The sequence below is a fragment of the Rhinatrema bivittatum genome, chromosome 9 (genome assembly GCF_901001135.1).
Source record: "Rhinatrema bivittatum chromosome 9, aRhiBiv1.1, whole genome shotgun sequence".
NCBI lineage: Eukaryota > Metazoa > Chordata > Amphibia > Gymnophiona > Rhinatrematidae > Rhinatrema > Rhinatrema bivittatum.
The window spans coordinates 209,416,070-209,433,136 of record NC_042623.1 but is presented as its reverse complement, the minus strand read 5'-3'; the positions used below and the strand labels follow the sequence as shown (position 1 = coordinate 209,433,136).

At 42.4% G+C, this 17,067-nt stretch overlaps 1 protein-coding gene across 1 annotated transcript in view; it reads left to right on the top strand.

Annotated features, from left to right (window-relative positions):
- Positions 1-17,067, top strand: part of HLTF (helicase like transcription factor) — a 333,607-nt gene that overhangs the window by 38,984 nt on the left and 277,556 nt on the right. The window contains 6 exon segments of the mRNA XM_029615024.1: positions 5,426-5,451; positions 7,569-7,641; positions 8,188-8,262; positions 9,264-9,326; positions 9,328-9,456; positions 16,129-16,224. Coding sequence (XP_029470884.1) covers positions 5,426-5,451; positions 7,569-7,641; positions 8,188-8,262; positions 9,264-9,326; positions 9,328-9,456; positions 16,129-16,224 — 462 coding nt within the window.

Sequence of the window (17,067 nt, the reverse complement as noted above, 5' to 3'; positions counted from 1 at the left end):
TGATGGAGAGTTACTTCTCCTTCAGGAAATAATGGCTCTTTTCTTTGGCCTTTGGTCAGTATATTTTCTGTTTCTGTTGGAAGAGCTGCCTTCTGTTGCTTATTTTATTATTTTAATTTGGATTTGTGGGTCATGATGGGTATTTGATTATATATTATTATACTATATTTTAATGTTTCTATTGTAACCCACCCAGACCCCTTATGGGTAGACAAAAAATAAATGTAATAAATATAAAAAAAATCTTTTAGAAGCCAATAAAACTCTTAGCAATTTGCAACTGAAAGACATAATTAAATCAATAGTACAAAAGCAAAATAATCCTGATTGCAGCAGCAGCATCTTCTACTCACAACTAAATAAAATTTAACATGAATAGCAGATGACAGCTCATAGAAAAAACTGTCTTATTTGTACGTTTTTTTTAATACCGCTGCACAGTAAATTCCATTGCTACGGTTCACAATAAAATTCGAAAATAAATATATAAAAATTTATATAAAAGTTTACAACATTACAAATTAGCTTAATATAGACAGGGCCAGATTTTCAAAGGGGTACTCTCGTAAGATACGCGCATGCCCCCCAAAAACCTGCCCGAAGTTCCCCCTGCGCGCGCCGAGCCTATGTTGAGTAGGCTCGGCGGCGCGCGCAAGCCCCGGGGCTTTCCTGGGGGGGTGGTGTCGTGGTGGCGCATCATTTGGGGGCGGGCATGGTTCCGGCCCAGGGGCATTTCAGGGGTGTGGCCGAGGCCTCCGCAACGGCTTCTGGGCCTGGGAGTCGCGCGCTGGCCGCCGGCACGCGCAAGTTACACCTGCCTGAGGCAGGTGTACTTGTGCAATAAAGGTAGGGGGGTTTTAGGTAGGGCTGGGGGGTGGGTTAGGGAGGGGAAGGTGCGGGGGGGGGGTGAAAGGAACGTTCCCTCCGAGGCCGCTTCATTTTCGGAGCGGCCTTGGAGGGAACAGAGGCAGGCTGCGCAGCTCGGCGCGCGCAGGCTGCCGATTTTGCACAGACTTGCTTGCGCCGATCCCGAATTTTAACAGATACGTGTGGCTACACACGTATCTATTAAAATCCCGCATACTCTTGTTTGCGCCTGGTGCGCGAACAAAAGTACACGTGTGCGCAAATTTGTAAAATCTACCCCACAGTGTTCTACTTAAAAATTACTTAGCAAAACCATTAATTTTATCTAAAACTTATTTTACAGAAATCATGGCTGAAATTAATTAGAAACCAAGACACTGCTTAACAGATTAAGAAAATACTAGAGTACAGTAACATTGTTCTTTGGACTCCTGCCCAGCAAGGCTAATTAAAGTACTTCCAGATGGCTGCTGTTAATTATCAGTGCTTCTCTGGGGCAGGGACTCCTGACTGACTGTTTAAAATGATCAATTGTTACACCTGTTTAAAAAAGAAAAAAAAAATCTTCCTTACGTCTGACACATTGTGGGAAATGTTGCCAATTTCAAATTTGCCCTTTTTTAGCCAAGGCAATTGAGAAAACTGTATTTAATTAGATCTCTGCCTTTATAGAAATTACACAGGGTCTGGATTTACATGCGCGCCCACTTAAAATTAGCGCACATATGCGCACAGCCAGGCTATGTTATAACATGCACGCATATGTACGTACAAGTAACAAAATCGCTGCATTCGTGGGCCTGCGCTGTTGCACACGTGCCAGTGTGCACCCACGAGCTGGTAGGAAAGTTACTGTCCCTATTTTTAATTGCTTGTGGGGGAGGGCTGAGGGGGAAGGAGCAGCGTTGTGTGACTTCTCTATTAGTGACGGCTGCTTAAAATGCTGCCATTTTTAAATGAACAATGGTGGGAATATGAAGTGTTAATCATGGGTTCAAGGACTGCCCTTGCTGAACTTAGAAAATCTAAGGGTAGGTTGTCAAAAAGGAAAATTTAAATGGTATACTATTCTATTTATTATGTTACTATAAAAATGTTTCTAGCAGTAATTTTGTTTGACGGTTGCTTGGTTTTCACTGTAAATATTACTACTCTTATCATAAGGCTTGGGGATAACTGCACGGAGCAGTAGTTACTATCCTTAAGAGAAACATGGGGGCAGACTGGATGGACCATTTGGTCTTTTCTGCCATCATTATTGTCTCTGTCATCTGTTTGGTCTGGATTGGAGGGGTCAGGAACTGGGTTTCCTCTTTCCTATTAAATAAGGTGCAAGCTATCTCATATCAACCATAAGGGATGTTTGTTGTGATGTCCCTTAGGGTTCATAGCTCTCTCAGCTGTTCTAGAGAGATGTACGAACAGAACGGTGCTCTTTTGTGAAGATTTGATGACCTTCGGAGTGAGGAAACTCGCTCAAAGATGAGATTTGTGCGATGTTCTCTTAACTGCACAACTTCAACAGGAGATGTTCAAGATGACTTCTCTAAAGACTATTCTGCCTTTTCTGCAACCCAACGACTGAATGTGCTCATTAGACCATTATGAAACCACTAGTGGTAAAATCACTAATTATAAAAATAACCACTACAAGTCAAATGCATGGAGAGCATTATCCCCCAAATTATGTTGGTAGCAATGCTGAATTTCATTTACAGCACCTATTTATGATTATTTGTCTCCACAATATGAATTAAACTTTTTTTTTTAAAATATTTCACTTAAAATAAGTTCATATTTCTTAACTCTTTCCAAAATTTGCATTTCAACATCTGACACAGGCTGGGGTTTTGTGATTTGCCTCAGGAGTATACTTTGGCGTTTTTTCTGTCCACACACACAGCTCCTCCAGATGCTCGGCGTTGACATTTGGCAGAAAACAGGGGAATTTTCAACTTGCTTGCAAGGGGACAAAAACTGTGCACACTTTCCTTTTGAAATATGTTGTGGGTACAAAGTTCCTGCAGATGCTTGCACCTGCTATTTGTGTGGTATTTTTATATTTTATGCTTTTTTTTTTTTCCCAAATAGAAAGCACCACACACAGATTTGGAAATGCAAGCTCTGTGTCTTTATTTTCCTTCCTAGATGTAAAACACGCCCCCAGGAACGCTGCCACAAAATGCGGCCCAAAGTTCACACACTGCCAAACTCCACACAGACTTTTAACCGTTGAGGGAGGGAGGGCTGATTGCCCCGGGTTAAATTACTTTGACAATTGTCTTCAAGTCTCATTTTGCATTTGTGGGGCAAACCCTTCATAGATTGATTAGGCAGTTTTTAGTGATTTCTCTTGATCACTTCTCTCTTTGTAAGCACTTCTGTTTGTGCTGGATAGATGGATGCGATAAAAGGTATCATCCCGTAGAGAATCCGGCTTTCTGCAGGACCAATAAGGCCTGCACTGTAGAGAGGCAAAGAACTATTTTTACAGCGGAAGAACTTAGAAATATAGGAGCTAATTTTGAAATGGAGTACTTGGCTTAAATCTAGCTGGCTCGCTATCCTTGCGCATGGTGATAGCTGCCAAAGTTGGCCAGCTTTTACTGAAAATTAGAGCTAACTGACTATGTTAGTCCCTTCAATTGACTTACAGTCCTGTGGCCATCCAGAACTTGGATGGCCTAGTGAAACCGAGTGGTTATATTTAGCTACTCTTGTGGGGTGAGATTTTCAAAGCATAGGCAGCTAGACTAGTTGGGTGGCTAGACTCTTGAAATCTATCCTTTTCTTAGCATATTAATTTGTGAATATGATGTGGCCAAAAAAAAAAGAACTGAATTGTCTTTTTCTTCATTCAATTGGTTAAGTTTTTTGTTGTGGTGATGGCTCTGTAAAATGGTAATTTGCTGTCTTTAAAAATGTTGATTCATTCTTACTTTGAAACTTTTGATATTTAAGAAATAGAAAATATATATACCTATAATAGTATTTTAAGAACATGCCATACTGGGTCAGACCAAGGGTCCATCAAGCCCAGCATCCTGTTTCCAACAGTGGCCAAACCAGGCCATAAGAACCTGGCAAGTAACCAAAAACTAAGTCTATTCCATGTTACTGATGCTAGTAATAGCAGTGGCTATTTTCTAAGTCAACTTAATAGCAGGTAATGGACTTCTCCTCCAAGAACTTATCCAATCCTTTTTTAAACACAGCTACACTAATTGCACTAACCACATCCTCTGGCAACAAATTCCAGAGTTTAATTGTGCATTGAGTGAAAAGAACTTTTTCCGATTAGTTTTAAATGTGCCACATGCTAACTTCATGGAGTGCTCCCTAGTCTTTCTATTATCCGAAAGAGTAAATAACAGATTCACATTTACCTGTTCTAGACCTCTCATGATTTTAAACACCTCTATCATATCCCGCCTCAGCAGTCTCTTCTCCAAGCTGAAAAGTCCTAACCTCTTTAGTCTTTCCTCATAGGGGAGCTGTTCCATTCCCTTTATCATTTTGGTCGCCGTTCTCTGTACCTTCTCCATCGCAACTATATCTTTCTTGAGATGTGGCGACCAGAATTGTACACAGTATTCAAGGTGCTGTCTCACCATGGAGCGATACAGAGGCATTATGACATTTTCTGTTTTATTCACCATTCCCTTTTTAATAATTCCCAACATTCTGTTTGCTTTTTTGACTTTCGCAGCACACTGAACCGATGATTTCACTACCTAGATTTCTTTCTTGGGTGGTAGCTCCTAATATGGAACCTAACATTTGTGTAACTATAGCATGAGTTATTTTTCCCTATATGCATCACCTTCCACTTATCCACATTAAATTTCATCTGCCGGGGGGGAAGGAGAGTGGAGAGAGACCCCGAGGAGGTCTGCAATTACAGCACCTGCTTATTTCCAGCTGACGGAGGGTGAGGTCTCGTCCCGGCCCGACAGGAGCTGTCGCTGATGTCATCTGAAGGGGATGGTAGGCTTTAAAACCGCCCCTTCTTGCAACCAGATTCGGGGGAAGGAGAGTGGAGAGAGACCCCGATGAGGTCTGCAATTACAGCACCTGCTTATTTCCAGCTGACGGAGGGTGAGGTCTCGTCCCGGCCTGACAGGAGCTGTCGCTGACGTCATCTGAAGGGGATGGTAGGCTTTAAAACTGCCCCTTCTTGCGGCGTGCTGCTGAAGCCGCGCGCGCCAAAGGGGCGCGCTGCTTTTTTTTTTTTTTTTTTTTTGCAACAGGTCTGCAGAGCTTTTCCTCCGCTAACATTGGATTTTTGTGAGTAATAAGATTTTCCTAATTAGCAATCTCTCTCCTGATCTCTGAACACCCCCGTCAGGCAATTCCTTACGATTAACTGTTAATAGTTCTAGAGATATTTGAAGAGGATCCCTGAGTGAATTTCTTAAATTTTATAATACCTATGCCTCATTCAAAAAGGAAGGCGAGGATCAGGGAGCTAGCGTCTGGTGTCCCGGCCTCAGATATCCTACAACCTAAAATTGAGGGGTTCATGCTTCCGGTAGTGCCTACTCAAACTCTGCGGCAGTCTTTGGCTTTCAATCCAGAGGAGCGGCTGGATCGATCGCCGGACACACAAGTCACCTTAAGTCCCGGAGCTCTGTTTACCCTCCCTTTTCCCTCAGAAGTTTTGTTCCCGGAATCCGGAGCAGAGGGGTTCACGGAGGGCTTAACACAGGGGGAAGGAAATTTAACCCCCCCCTTGTGGTAAAAGCCTTTACTCCTAGAGAGAAAAAAGAAGCATCGGGGGAATCGGGAAGTTCTATTGAAAACCAAGGATCTGAGTTCAATTTACTACGCCCAGCTATTCCTAAGCCTATTGAAATCACAATGGACTCTATATGGACTGCAATAATGGTTTTAGAAAAATCGGTGTCCTCTCTAGTAGATGTTACCTCTAGCTTGGTGGGGAAACCTTTGCCTATGGAATCTAATATTACCTCAAATACGAAAAATATAGCTGAATTAGATCAGAAGGTTACTATATTGCAAAATAATCAATTACAATTGATTAAATCCGATATGATACAACAAAGAAAATTGGAAAATATAGAAAATTCCATTAGATATCTGAATCTTCGTATTCTTAATTTCCCATTACTAGAAAAGGTAACCCCCTTAGAAATGTTTAAAAAGTATTTACTGGAAGTGTTAAAAATTCCTAAAGAGTTGATGCCTACATTAGCTAAAGTATATATGACTAAGATGGTTTTGACAGCATCTAAGGATGGTTTGCCTGTACCAGAGCTAGACTTAACACAATTCCTAGAATCATCTATGGAAGTAAAGATCAGTCAGAGAGGAACCTTGTTTATTCAATGTATATTTGCCCAAGATAGAGAAATGATACTTAAAGCCTTTTTCCGCAATAGGAAATTACCTTTTTTTGGTCAGTCCATATGGGTCTTTCCAGATATTACTCGCTCCACTCTGGAACGAAGGAAAAAGTTTCTTCTGATGCGAGATGAAGTAGTTGGTATGGGAGCGAAGTTTAGTCTTAGGTTCCCATGCCAATGTATAGTGAATAGACAGGGTGTTAAAAATGTATACTTTGAACCTGAGCAATTGCGAAATTTTTTAGACTCTAGACCCTTGTGAATTCAAGTTAGGAACTGTCTTGATTACGGTATAATTAAGTGATATGTAACACAAATATCTCTAGCACTAATATTTTCCTTTATAAATATTTACTTCCTTTGATCGCTCAGGATAGGAATTGTCTTTCGTTTCATTAATATTACATAGTAAATTTGCAGTTTGCTTGAGTTAATTAGTAACAGAATTATCTCTTTTGCCAGGTATTTATGGCATAATGTGATTTTGAGGTAACTGTAAAATTTATTTGTATTTTTCTTGAAATATACCTGTATTGTTGGTAAAATTCTATAAATAAATAATTAAAAAAAATATTTCATCTGCCATTTTGATGCCCAATTTTCCACTCACAAGATCTTCCCTCAATTTATCACAATCTGCTTGTGATTTAACTACTCTGAACAATTTTGTATCATCTGCAAATTGATTACCTCACTCATCGTATTTCCAGATCATTTATAAATATATTGAAAAGTATGGGTCCCAATACAGATCCCTGAGGCACTCCACTGCCCACTCCCTTCCACTGAGAAAATTGTCCATTTAATCCTGTTTCCTGTCTTTTAGCCAGTTTGTAATCCATGAAAGGACACCCGTTCCATGACTTTTTACTTTTCCTAGAAGCCTCTCATGAGGAACTTTGTCAAACGCCTTCTGAAAATCCAAATACACTACATCTACTGGTTCACCTTTATCTACATGTTTATTAACTCCTTCAAAAAAGTGAAGCAGATTTGTGAGGCAAGACTTGCCTTGGGTAAAGCCATGCTGACTTTGTTCCATTAAACCATGTCTTTCTATATGTTTAGAACACTTTCCCACTATTTTCCAGGCACTGAAGTCAGGCTAACCGGTCTGTAGTTTCCCGGATCGCCCCTGGAGCCCTTTTTTAAATATTGGGGTTACATAAGCCACCCTCCAGTCTTCAGGTAAAATGGATAATTTTAATGATAGGTTACAAAATGTTTGCTACTAGGTCAGAAAGTGGTCTGGCTTCTCAGTAGGCCCAGTTTTCAAGGTGATCTTATTCCAAAATATTTCTTTTCATGGGAATCAGGTGCAGATTTTGGATCTAGCTGGATTACAGAGCGAGCTGGGCCAAGCTACAGTGCTCCTGTTCTTCCTGCTGTACAGATGACTGCTGAACAGGTTTGCTCAGTTTATTTCTTTGAGTCTTAATTTTGGTGCATCTGAAAAGCCAAACTCATTATTAATCATGGGGGGTGGGGGGTGGGGAGAGAAGATGATGTGGAGCAATGTTTTCTTTTGTTTTCCCTCTGGATGTTTGTTAGTGCATCTCTGTTCTGATATGCCTGTCCTTGAGGCGGCTTGAGCAGAGACTGGTCATTTTTTTCTTTTTCTATTAACATACATTTGGACTTATTTTCCAAGCCATGTTCTGGCCTTTTCGCACGTGTTAAGGTGTTTTCACATGTGAAAAACACCTTAACGCATGTGTAAAGCACCATAACGAATGGTGTGATGCTAATTTGGCAAAGGGGGAGGAGTTTGGGGTGGGATTTCTTCCAAGTGGGCTGGCTTCGCAGTAGCCCCAGCCTGTTGAAATCTGAGGAGTCCCTGCTACATTTCAATAATTTGACTGACTGTGCCTTTCTTCATGTCATCACAACTGTGATGCTTTAAAAGAAAAACTGATTTTTCTCTTCTTATTGATTGCATTTTATTTTTCTACAGCTTAAGACTGAATTTGATAAACTATTTGAGGATTTAAAGGAAGATGATAAAACGCGAGAAATGGAACCAGCAGAGGTATTCTACTTCATTGTTTGCCTTGTTAGACTAGTGTGCTGTCATAATGGAATGAACTCTTGCAAAACTAATGATTTTATAACTTGCTGCATTTTGTTTTTTTGGATGGGGCAGACTTGGCAATTTTCCTTTTGTTCCTTTGGACTTCTAGCTCAATTAGAAGCTGGGCCTATCCTTCCATAAATCTTCATTCATGATAACTTGGATTTCCTCCCCATTTTAAACTCTCTCCGTTTTTTATATAGTCCAGCCTCACAACAACAATCTTTGGTACACAGGCCATGGTTAGCTTCAAAACCCGGTATTCGTCTACCCTAAGTCTGGCCAGTGAATGTCGCAGCTGAGTGACAGCTGGAACTGGCCCCAAGGGTCAGAAAACTGCCTCAGCAGCATCTCCTGTCCTAGTGGCAGATCTGATGAGCAAAGCCCATGTGGAAATTGATCCTGGCTCACTTGTATAGCAGTGCTTCTTGATAGTGCTTATTGTATACACAATCAAAATATACCATCAGCTTTACCATAAATAGCTTCTTTTTTGGGAGGTGGTACAGGTATTTATTTTTTAATTTTAAAATGAAAACATGATTTTACTGCTGTATAATGAAAATGCAATGCTAGCATAAAACTGCCAGCAACCTGTACATACTGAAATTAATGAATATCGACAAACATACCTATAGATTGTCATCTATTGTAAAACTGTGGCACTCTGAGTAGCCAGGAGTATTTTAAAATAAAATAGATATACTTGTATAAAGAGAATAACTAATTCTCAGAAGCAATATTTTATTGATTGTAATGAATATATTGAAATGTAACTTGTACAGCCATATGAGGTTTTATGTAGGCATATGTTGTCAATACAGTCAATGTAAAGTACCCCATATCCTGTATTGTGATGCTGACATCCTCTGGGATATTGTTAAAGTGAAACAGATGCCATTGTGGAGATCATTAGAGAACCATGTTATGGGTTTACTTTGTGTGGTCTTTATTTGTAGGCTGTTGCCACCCCATTGCTTCCACATCAGAAACAGGCCTTGGCTTGGATGGTTTCCCGGGAGAAACAGCAAGGAGCTGCCACCCTTTTGGGAGCAAAGAAATAATTTGTACTACAATACGCTTACAAATTTTTCAGAAAAGGAGAAACCAGAAAATGTCCTGGGAGGAATTTTGGGAGATGACATGGGATTGGTATGTGTGTTTTGAACTTTGGTTTGTGTGCGCAGCTGTTTGTGGGTTTTTTTTTTTTTTTAATCCCCCTCTTCTGTTCCCTGTACGTACTTGGATCAGCCCAGACTTCTGGGTTTTGCCTCCCCTCCAGCAGATGGAGACAGAGAAGGGGACTTGGTCCATCAATCGACTGGAGACCAGGGCGGTACGGCTGGCTTTGCGTCTCCTCCTCCCGATGTTACGCGGTCGAGCGGTGCGAGTTCTGTCGGACAATGCGACCACGGTGGCGTATATCAATTGGCAAGGAGGCACAAGAAGTCGTCCGGTGGCGGCCGAGGCGTCGTTGTTGATGGCCTGGGTGGAACGTCATTTGTCCCGCATCGCGGCCACCCATATTGCAGGCGTGGACAACGTCCAGGCGGATTACCTCAGTCTGCAACACCTAGACCCAGGGGAGTGGGAGCTGTCGGCCGAGGCGATGGAGCTCATCACCCAGCGTTGGGGGGTCCCACACCTGGACTTGATCTTTATTTATTTTTATTTATTTAAGAGTTTTTATATACCGTCATTAAGTTATTCACCATCATAACGGTTTACAGTAGTGCACCAGTAAAAAATATATTGGTCGTACATTACATAGGTGGTGCCAGTAGTATTCGGTAACAATAAGGCGTTTATTAGGGGGGTTTAAGTGTTTCATAGCAATATGTCCTGAAGGTTGCCTACAGTAAAAAAAAAATGTTTGAAATAATTCAGTAAGGATTTATAAAATTAGGCATTTAGTGCTTTATTCCGCATAACTTTTACTTCATATCCCGCATCAGTTTTCTTTCTTGAAGGCTTGTATGTAAAGCCAGGTTTTGAGCTGTGTTTTGAAAAGTTTATGATTGCTCTGGAGTCTAAGGTCAAGGGGCATGGAGTTCCATAATATGGGACCGGATAGAGACAGAGCTCGCTCCCTTACTTGGGTCAGTCTTGCGGTTTTCACAGAAGGGATGGGAAGGAGTGCTCTGTTTGCTGACCTTAGATTTCTGTGTGGGACATGTACTCCAAGTGCTGTGTTCAGCCATTCTGCTTTATCGTCGTGGATAAGTTTGTGTATTAGGCATAGTACTTTGAACTGTATTCTTTATTCTATGGGAAGCCAATGTAGGGTGGCGAGAGTATCTGTTATGTGATCTCTTTTGTTTTTTCCAGTGAGAATTCTTGCAGCAGCATTTTGTAAAATCTGTAGAGGTCTTACTGTAGTATTAGGTAGGCCTAGTAGTAAGGCATTACAATAGTCTGTGCTGGCGAAAATCAGCGATTGAAGCACAGTACGGAAATGTGGTAATGATAGTAATGGTTTGAGTTTTCTTAGTATCATTAGTTTAGCATATCCTTCCTTAACCTTTATTGATATGTGTTGTTTGAGGCTTAGTTCATTGTCAATTATTACTCCGAGATTGCGAACTTTATTTGCTAAGTCAATTTGTTGGTTGTTATTGAGAAATATTGGGGTTTGTGTGATGTTCATGCTTTTCCTTTCTAAGTGTATAAATTCGGTTTTATCAATGTTGATGGCGACTCGGCTAAATGCAAAGGTGGCGTGGTTCTTCAGCCGAAGGCGGGAGCACGGTTCGGAAGGCGTGGATGCTCTGGTACTTCCGTGGCCTCTTCACATCCTCCTACATGTGTTTCCTCCGTGACCCCTAGTGGGGAAAGTGTTGAGGCGCATCGAATCCCATCGGGGGCTAGTGATTCTCGTGGCTCCGGAGTGGCCCGTCAATCTGGCGGTGGACGGGCCACTACGATTAGGTCCTCTTCCGAATCTCCTTCGACAGGGTCCGGTATGTTTCGATCTGGCGGATCGCTTTTGTCTGGCGGCTTGGCTTATGAGCAGAGGCAGTTGAGGAAGAAAGGTTATCCGGACACTGTCATTTCCACTCTTCTTCGGGCGCGTAGATCTTCGACTACGCTTACTTAAACTAGAGTATGGAAGGTGTTTGACTCATGGTGTGCTGACTTGAAGATCTCGCCACGACGGTCTTCGGTGGGACATATCCTTATGTTCCTGCAGGAGGGTTTGAAGAAAGGTTTGGCCTACAGTTCGCTTAGAGTTCAGGTAGTGGCTCTGGGTTGCTTGAGAGGTAAAATTGAAGGGTTCTCTCTCGCGTGTCACCAGGATGTTGCTTGTTTTTTGCGTGGAGTTAGGAACTTGCGCCCTCCAGTGCGGGTGCCCTGTCTTCCTGGAACTTGAACTTGGTACTCCGTGGTCTCTGCTCGGTACCTTTTGAGCCCATTAAGAAGTCCTCGTTGAAGGATTTAACTCTCAAGACTGTGTTCCTAGTGGCCATTTCGTCAGTGCATCGTGTTTCGGAACTGCAGGCTCTTTCTTGTAGGGAACCGTTCTTGTGGATTTCGGAGTCTGGAGTCTCCTTACGCACAGTACCTTCCTTCTTGCCAAAGGTAGTTTTGGCCTTTCATGTTAATCAGACGGTGGAATTGCCTTCCTTTTCGGAGGAGGAGCTTAGGTCTACTCAAGGTCGGGACTTGAAGCGTTTGGATGTCCGTCGGGTTCTCCTCAGGTATTTGGAGGTGACTAATGAGTTTCGAAGATCGGATCATCTGTTCGTGTTGTGGAATGGCCCTAAGAAGGGCCTTCAGGCATCCAAGGCATCTATTGCTCGATGGTCGAAGGCCGCAATCGCATCCACATACATTGGGTGCGGTAAGGCTGTTCCTGATGGCCTGAAGGCTCACTCTCTCCGTTCTCAGGTGACTTCGTGGGCTGAAAGCCAGTTTGTTTCTTCACAGGAGATTTGCAAGGCGGCCACCTGGAAGTCCTTGCATACTTTTGCGAGGCATTATCGATTGGATGTTCGTGGTCCGTCTGACTGAGTCTTTTGGGAGCAGTGTGATTCGAGCGGGACTCTCGGGGTCCCACCCCATTTAAGGCGGCTCGGGTACATCCCAGCAGTCTGGACTGATCCTGGTACATACAGGGAAAGGAAAATTAGTTTCTTACCTGATAATTTTTGTTCCTGTAGTACCAAGGATCAGTCCAGACGCCCACCCAAGTCTGTTTTCTGAGAGTCCGCTCGTGTTTATGGTGGCAGTGATCTATTCTTTCAGGTTTTACTTGCAAGCGTTTACACAATTTAACCGGTAAGTTGTTTGAGTTGCATTCTAATCTACTGTGTTTTCTGTCGTTCAAGGAGGTTACCGCTTGATCTGGTCAGTGGTTTAAAAAAAACCCAAAAAACAAGAGCACAAAAGATTTGTTGGCGGAAGTGTTATTTAGTTCCTTCTGCTTTGATATCGCATATACTGAGGGATCGCAGGTGGCACACCAGTATATCTAGGGGGTGCTTTTCAGCTTTTCTCTGACTCCATCTGCTGGAGGGGAGGCATAACCCAGCAGTCTGGACTGATCCTTGGTACTACAGGAACGAAAATTATCAGGTAAGAAACTAATTTTCCTTTTACCCAGCCTATGTAATTTAGTCCTTTTTGGTTGTTGCCTGAATATAAATCCTCTTTTCCTCTTTCCCCCCCTGCGGTTGAAGCAGAGAGCTATGCTGGTTATACATTAAATGTGAAGTATCAGACTTATTTGGTTTGGGGTAGTAACCGCCGCAACAAGCAAGTTACTCCCCGGTTTTTTGTGAATGCAAATCCTTTTTACCACATTTCCTCTTGCCGTTGAAGCATAGAGCAATGCTGGAGTCGCAATGACAGTGAGTATGTTTATTGAATAAGGGTATAAATCTCCAGGTAGTAGCTGTCATTCCTGCAAGCTACCTCCATGCCTCTTCTCTTCATTCACATCCTCTAGACTTTATGAATCCACAGTATTTATCCCACGCCCCTTTGAAGTCCTTCACAGTTTTGGTCTTCACCACTTCCTCCGGAAGGGCTTTCCAGGCATCCACCACCCTCTCCATGAAGAAATACTTCCTGACATTGGTTTTGAGTCTTCCTCCCTGGAGTTTCAAATCGTGACCCCTGGTTCTGCTGATTTTTTTTCCAATGTAAAATGTTTGTCATTGTCTTTAGATCATTAAAACCTTTCAAGCTAAGCACTGAAAACCCTTCTCATCTCCCTCACAGACCACCTTATTATGGGCCTAGACAAAGGGCATTCCTGCTTACTAGTGCTTCTTGATATCTCCTGCGGCGTTCGACACAGTAAACCACTCCATCTTACTAAATCGACTATCAGACATAGGGATAACAGGAACAGCCCTCAGATGGTTCGACTCCTTTCTCAGCAATAGAGGCTATAAAGTCAAAGTCAATAATAAGGAGTCCCCACACATCAATTCTCCACTAGGAGTTCTCCAGGGCCCCTCCCTATCTCCCACCATCTTCAATATCTAACTCCGTCCCCTCTGCCAACTGCTTACAAACTTAAAACTGAAATACTACATATACGCCGACGACGTACAAATTCTGATCCTATAACCGAATCCCTTACAAAAAGAAGTGTTGGGACAACTGTCTGCGGGCAATAAACCTCCTCCTCACTGGCCTTAACCTGGTACTTAACTCTGCCAAGACGGAACTCCTTCTTATTTCACCAGAAGACTGTGACACCCGTCAGCAGTCCCACACTAACACTCTAATCACACAAGCAAGAGATCTGGGAGTAATAATCGACAACCATCTGAGTTTAAAGACGTTCATCAACCATACAACCAAGGACTGCTTCTATAAACAACAGGTGCTGAAAAGACTCAAGCCTCTCCTGCACTTTCACGACTTCAGATCTGTTCTCCAGGCCATTCTGTTCTCCAAGTTAGACTACTGAAATGCTATTCTTCTCGGTCTCCCAGCGTCCACTACTAAACCCCTTCAGATGCTCTAAAACGCAGCCACTAGAATCCTGACAAACACCAATAGGAGAGATCACATTACACCCATCGTCAGAGATCTGCAATTGGCTTCCAATAAGCTTCAGAAACCTTCACAAATCCCTCACTATCATCCATAAAACCATTCACCACCAGGTCCCCATCGACCTGCAAATCCCGTTCAAACTTCACACCTCTTCCAGACCTATCAGGGAAGCTTAGAAAGGATTTCTACACGCTCCTCCTAACAAAGCTGCCCATCTGTCAACCACCAGAGAACGGGCCTTCTCGACAGTGGGACCTACCATCTGGAATGCCATACCTCCGGATATCTTTTGACTTTCAGAAAAAACTTAAGACATGGCTGTTCAAACAAGCCTTCCCCTAATCAAGGCCAGCAACAGCCATGTCACAGATCAGATTTAGGCCTATCAAGTACCCGCCATCACTGTAGTTGTAATTAGTTACTTTCTCCCTCTGCTTTTCCATCTCCCCAGTTCCATACCCCTGTTTTATTGTAACTTTTTGCTTCTTCTGGTTAAGGTTAATGTTATAATACTTCTGTTCCCTGTAAACCGATATGATATGATCTGTATCATGAATGTCGGTATAAAAAAGTATTAAATAAATAAATATCTGAAAGTCTGTATCATATCACCTCTGCTCCTCCGTTCCTCCAGGGTGTACATATTTAGATTCTTCAATCTCTCCTCATAAGTCATTTGCTGAAGACCATCCATCTTCTTGGTCGCCCTTCTCTGGACAGCCTCCATCCTCTCTCTGTCTCTTCGGAGATACAGTCTCCAGAACTGAGCACAGTACTCCAGGTGAGGCCTCACCAAGGATCTGTACAAGGGGATAATCATTTCCCTTTTCTTACTTGATATTCCTCTCTCTATGCAGCCCAGCATTCTTCTGGCTTTAGCTATCACCTTGTCACATTGTTTCGCCGACTTCAGATCATTAGACACTATCATCCCAAGGTCTCTCTCCTGCTCCGTGCACATCAGCCTTTCTCCCCCCATCGAATACAGTTCTTTTGGATTTCCACACCCCATATGCATGACTCTGCTCTTCTTGGCATTGAATCTCAGCTGCCATATCTTTGACCACTCTTCCAGATTCCTTAAATCCCGTCTCATTCTCTCTGCCTAGTCTAGTCCCTAGTCTCCAGTCCCGACTCTGTATCCTACCCAAGCCTGTGACTAGATCCAGTCCAAGGCTCTCCATATTGTCCTGCCCAGCCTACACCATGATATTCTGCTGCCGAAGCCAAGTCCTACCAACCCTCAGAACCTAAGGGCTCGGCCTGTGGAGGAGGGGGATGGCTAGGCAGAAGATAAACCCCAGTCTAGTCCTGAACCGGTTCAGCCCTGCTCCTGAGAGGTTGTTCCCTGACCCCAGCTAGCAGGACAAATATATTGCCCTTTAAATTCACTATGCTCTGGGTTACAGGAATTTATAGAACATGTGGCTTTGGGGTCACTGGAGTCTCCCAGACTTCAGTGTACATGCTAAACTTATTGGTTGAGCTCCAGAATTGCTATCAGTCTTATCTGATTTTTGTCAGTTTATTTCCTCATACTGCTGGATATTCCTTAAATTTCATCTTTAGTCCAGTGATTGATAATTTTTTTGACTATTTTTGGAACTTGCCTCTGTCTGTTGGTCAGAACAGTGTTTGATTCAGTCTAAGTGAGGTCTACCAATTTTGTTTAATAGCTCTCTGAAGTGTCAGCTTTTAAAAACTAGAGCTACAGTTAGTTGCCCCTGAGGTGCATGTTATATTTGATTTTATGGTGTTTGTAGGGTTGATGATTGAAACTTCTACTGTAATACATTGTAGATTCTTTTTTAGGGTAAAACACTTGCAGCTATTGCACTGATTCTCACCAACTTTCATGATGGGAATCCTCTTCCAGTAGAGAAAAGAGAAACTGATCAATCACAAAAGGTGAGCTACATTAAGTACTCTTTCAACCTTGTTTATTTCCCCCCTTCCCCCAAGGTAAAGGGATTAAGGTAAAGGACAAATATTTAAATTTACCACTTCAGATAGTCATAGCTTAATTTTTTTTTCAAATATGAAGCAAAATAACTCCAGGTTATACATGTAATCGGAGGTTTACCAAGAGTTTGCCACAGCATTCCATTGGGTATTGAGAGACTCAACAAAGCAACAGGAACATTTTCTGAGGACAAGCAGGATGGTAGTTCTCATACATGGGTGACATCATCAGATGGAGCCCTGATGCGGAAAACTTATGTCAGTTTTTTAAAAATTTGACTAGGCACATTGAGCATACCCAGCATGCCCTATACCACTCGTCACATGGGGTCCCTTTCCAATCTCTTTTTCCAAGGAGCTGTAAGCCTCACGGTGTGAGTGAGCTCTGTTTGGTTATTTTTGGCCTTGTGGAAAACTGTGTTTTGTGTTTTTTTTTTTTTTTTTTTTTCCTTGTGCTTTTCGTGGTTTTTCATCATTCCACCGCTGGGTCCCTCTCGGTGCCCTCCCATAGCATCTCCTAGTCAGGGTTTTCAGTGATTCGGGTAAGTTCCTTTTGCAGTTGATTTCCCTGAGGGGCGGTGCATCGGTGGCCCGCTGGCCATAGACACCTCACTGCCATACATATATATTTTTAAATGTGGAACTCTCATAATTATATTGTTTTTAGTGCCTTCTGAAATGCAAAGATACTTTGAATTACCCTTGCTCGTCATATTAAGGCACATCTTCCTGTTGGTTGCCTAAAATTGTACAACATTTAATAGCCAGAACAGGTATGGATTTTAAGAG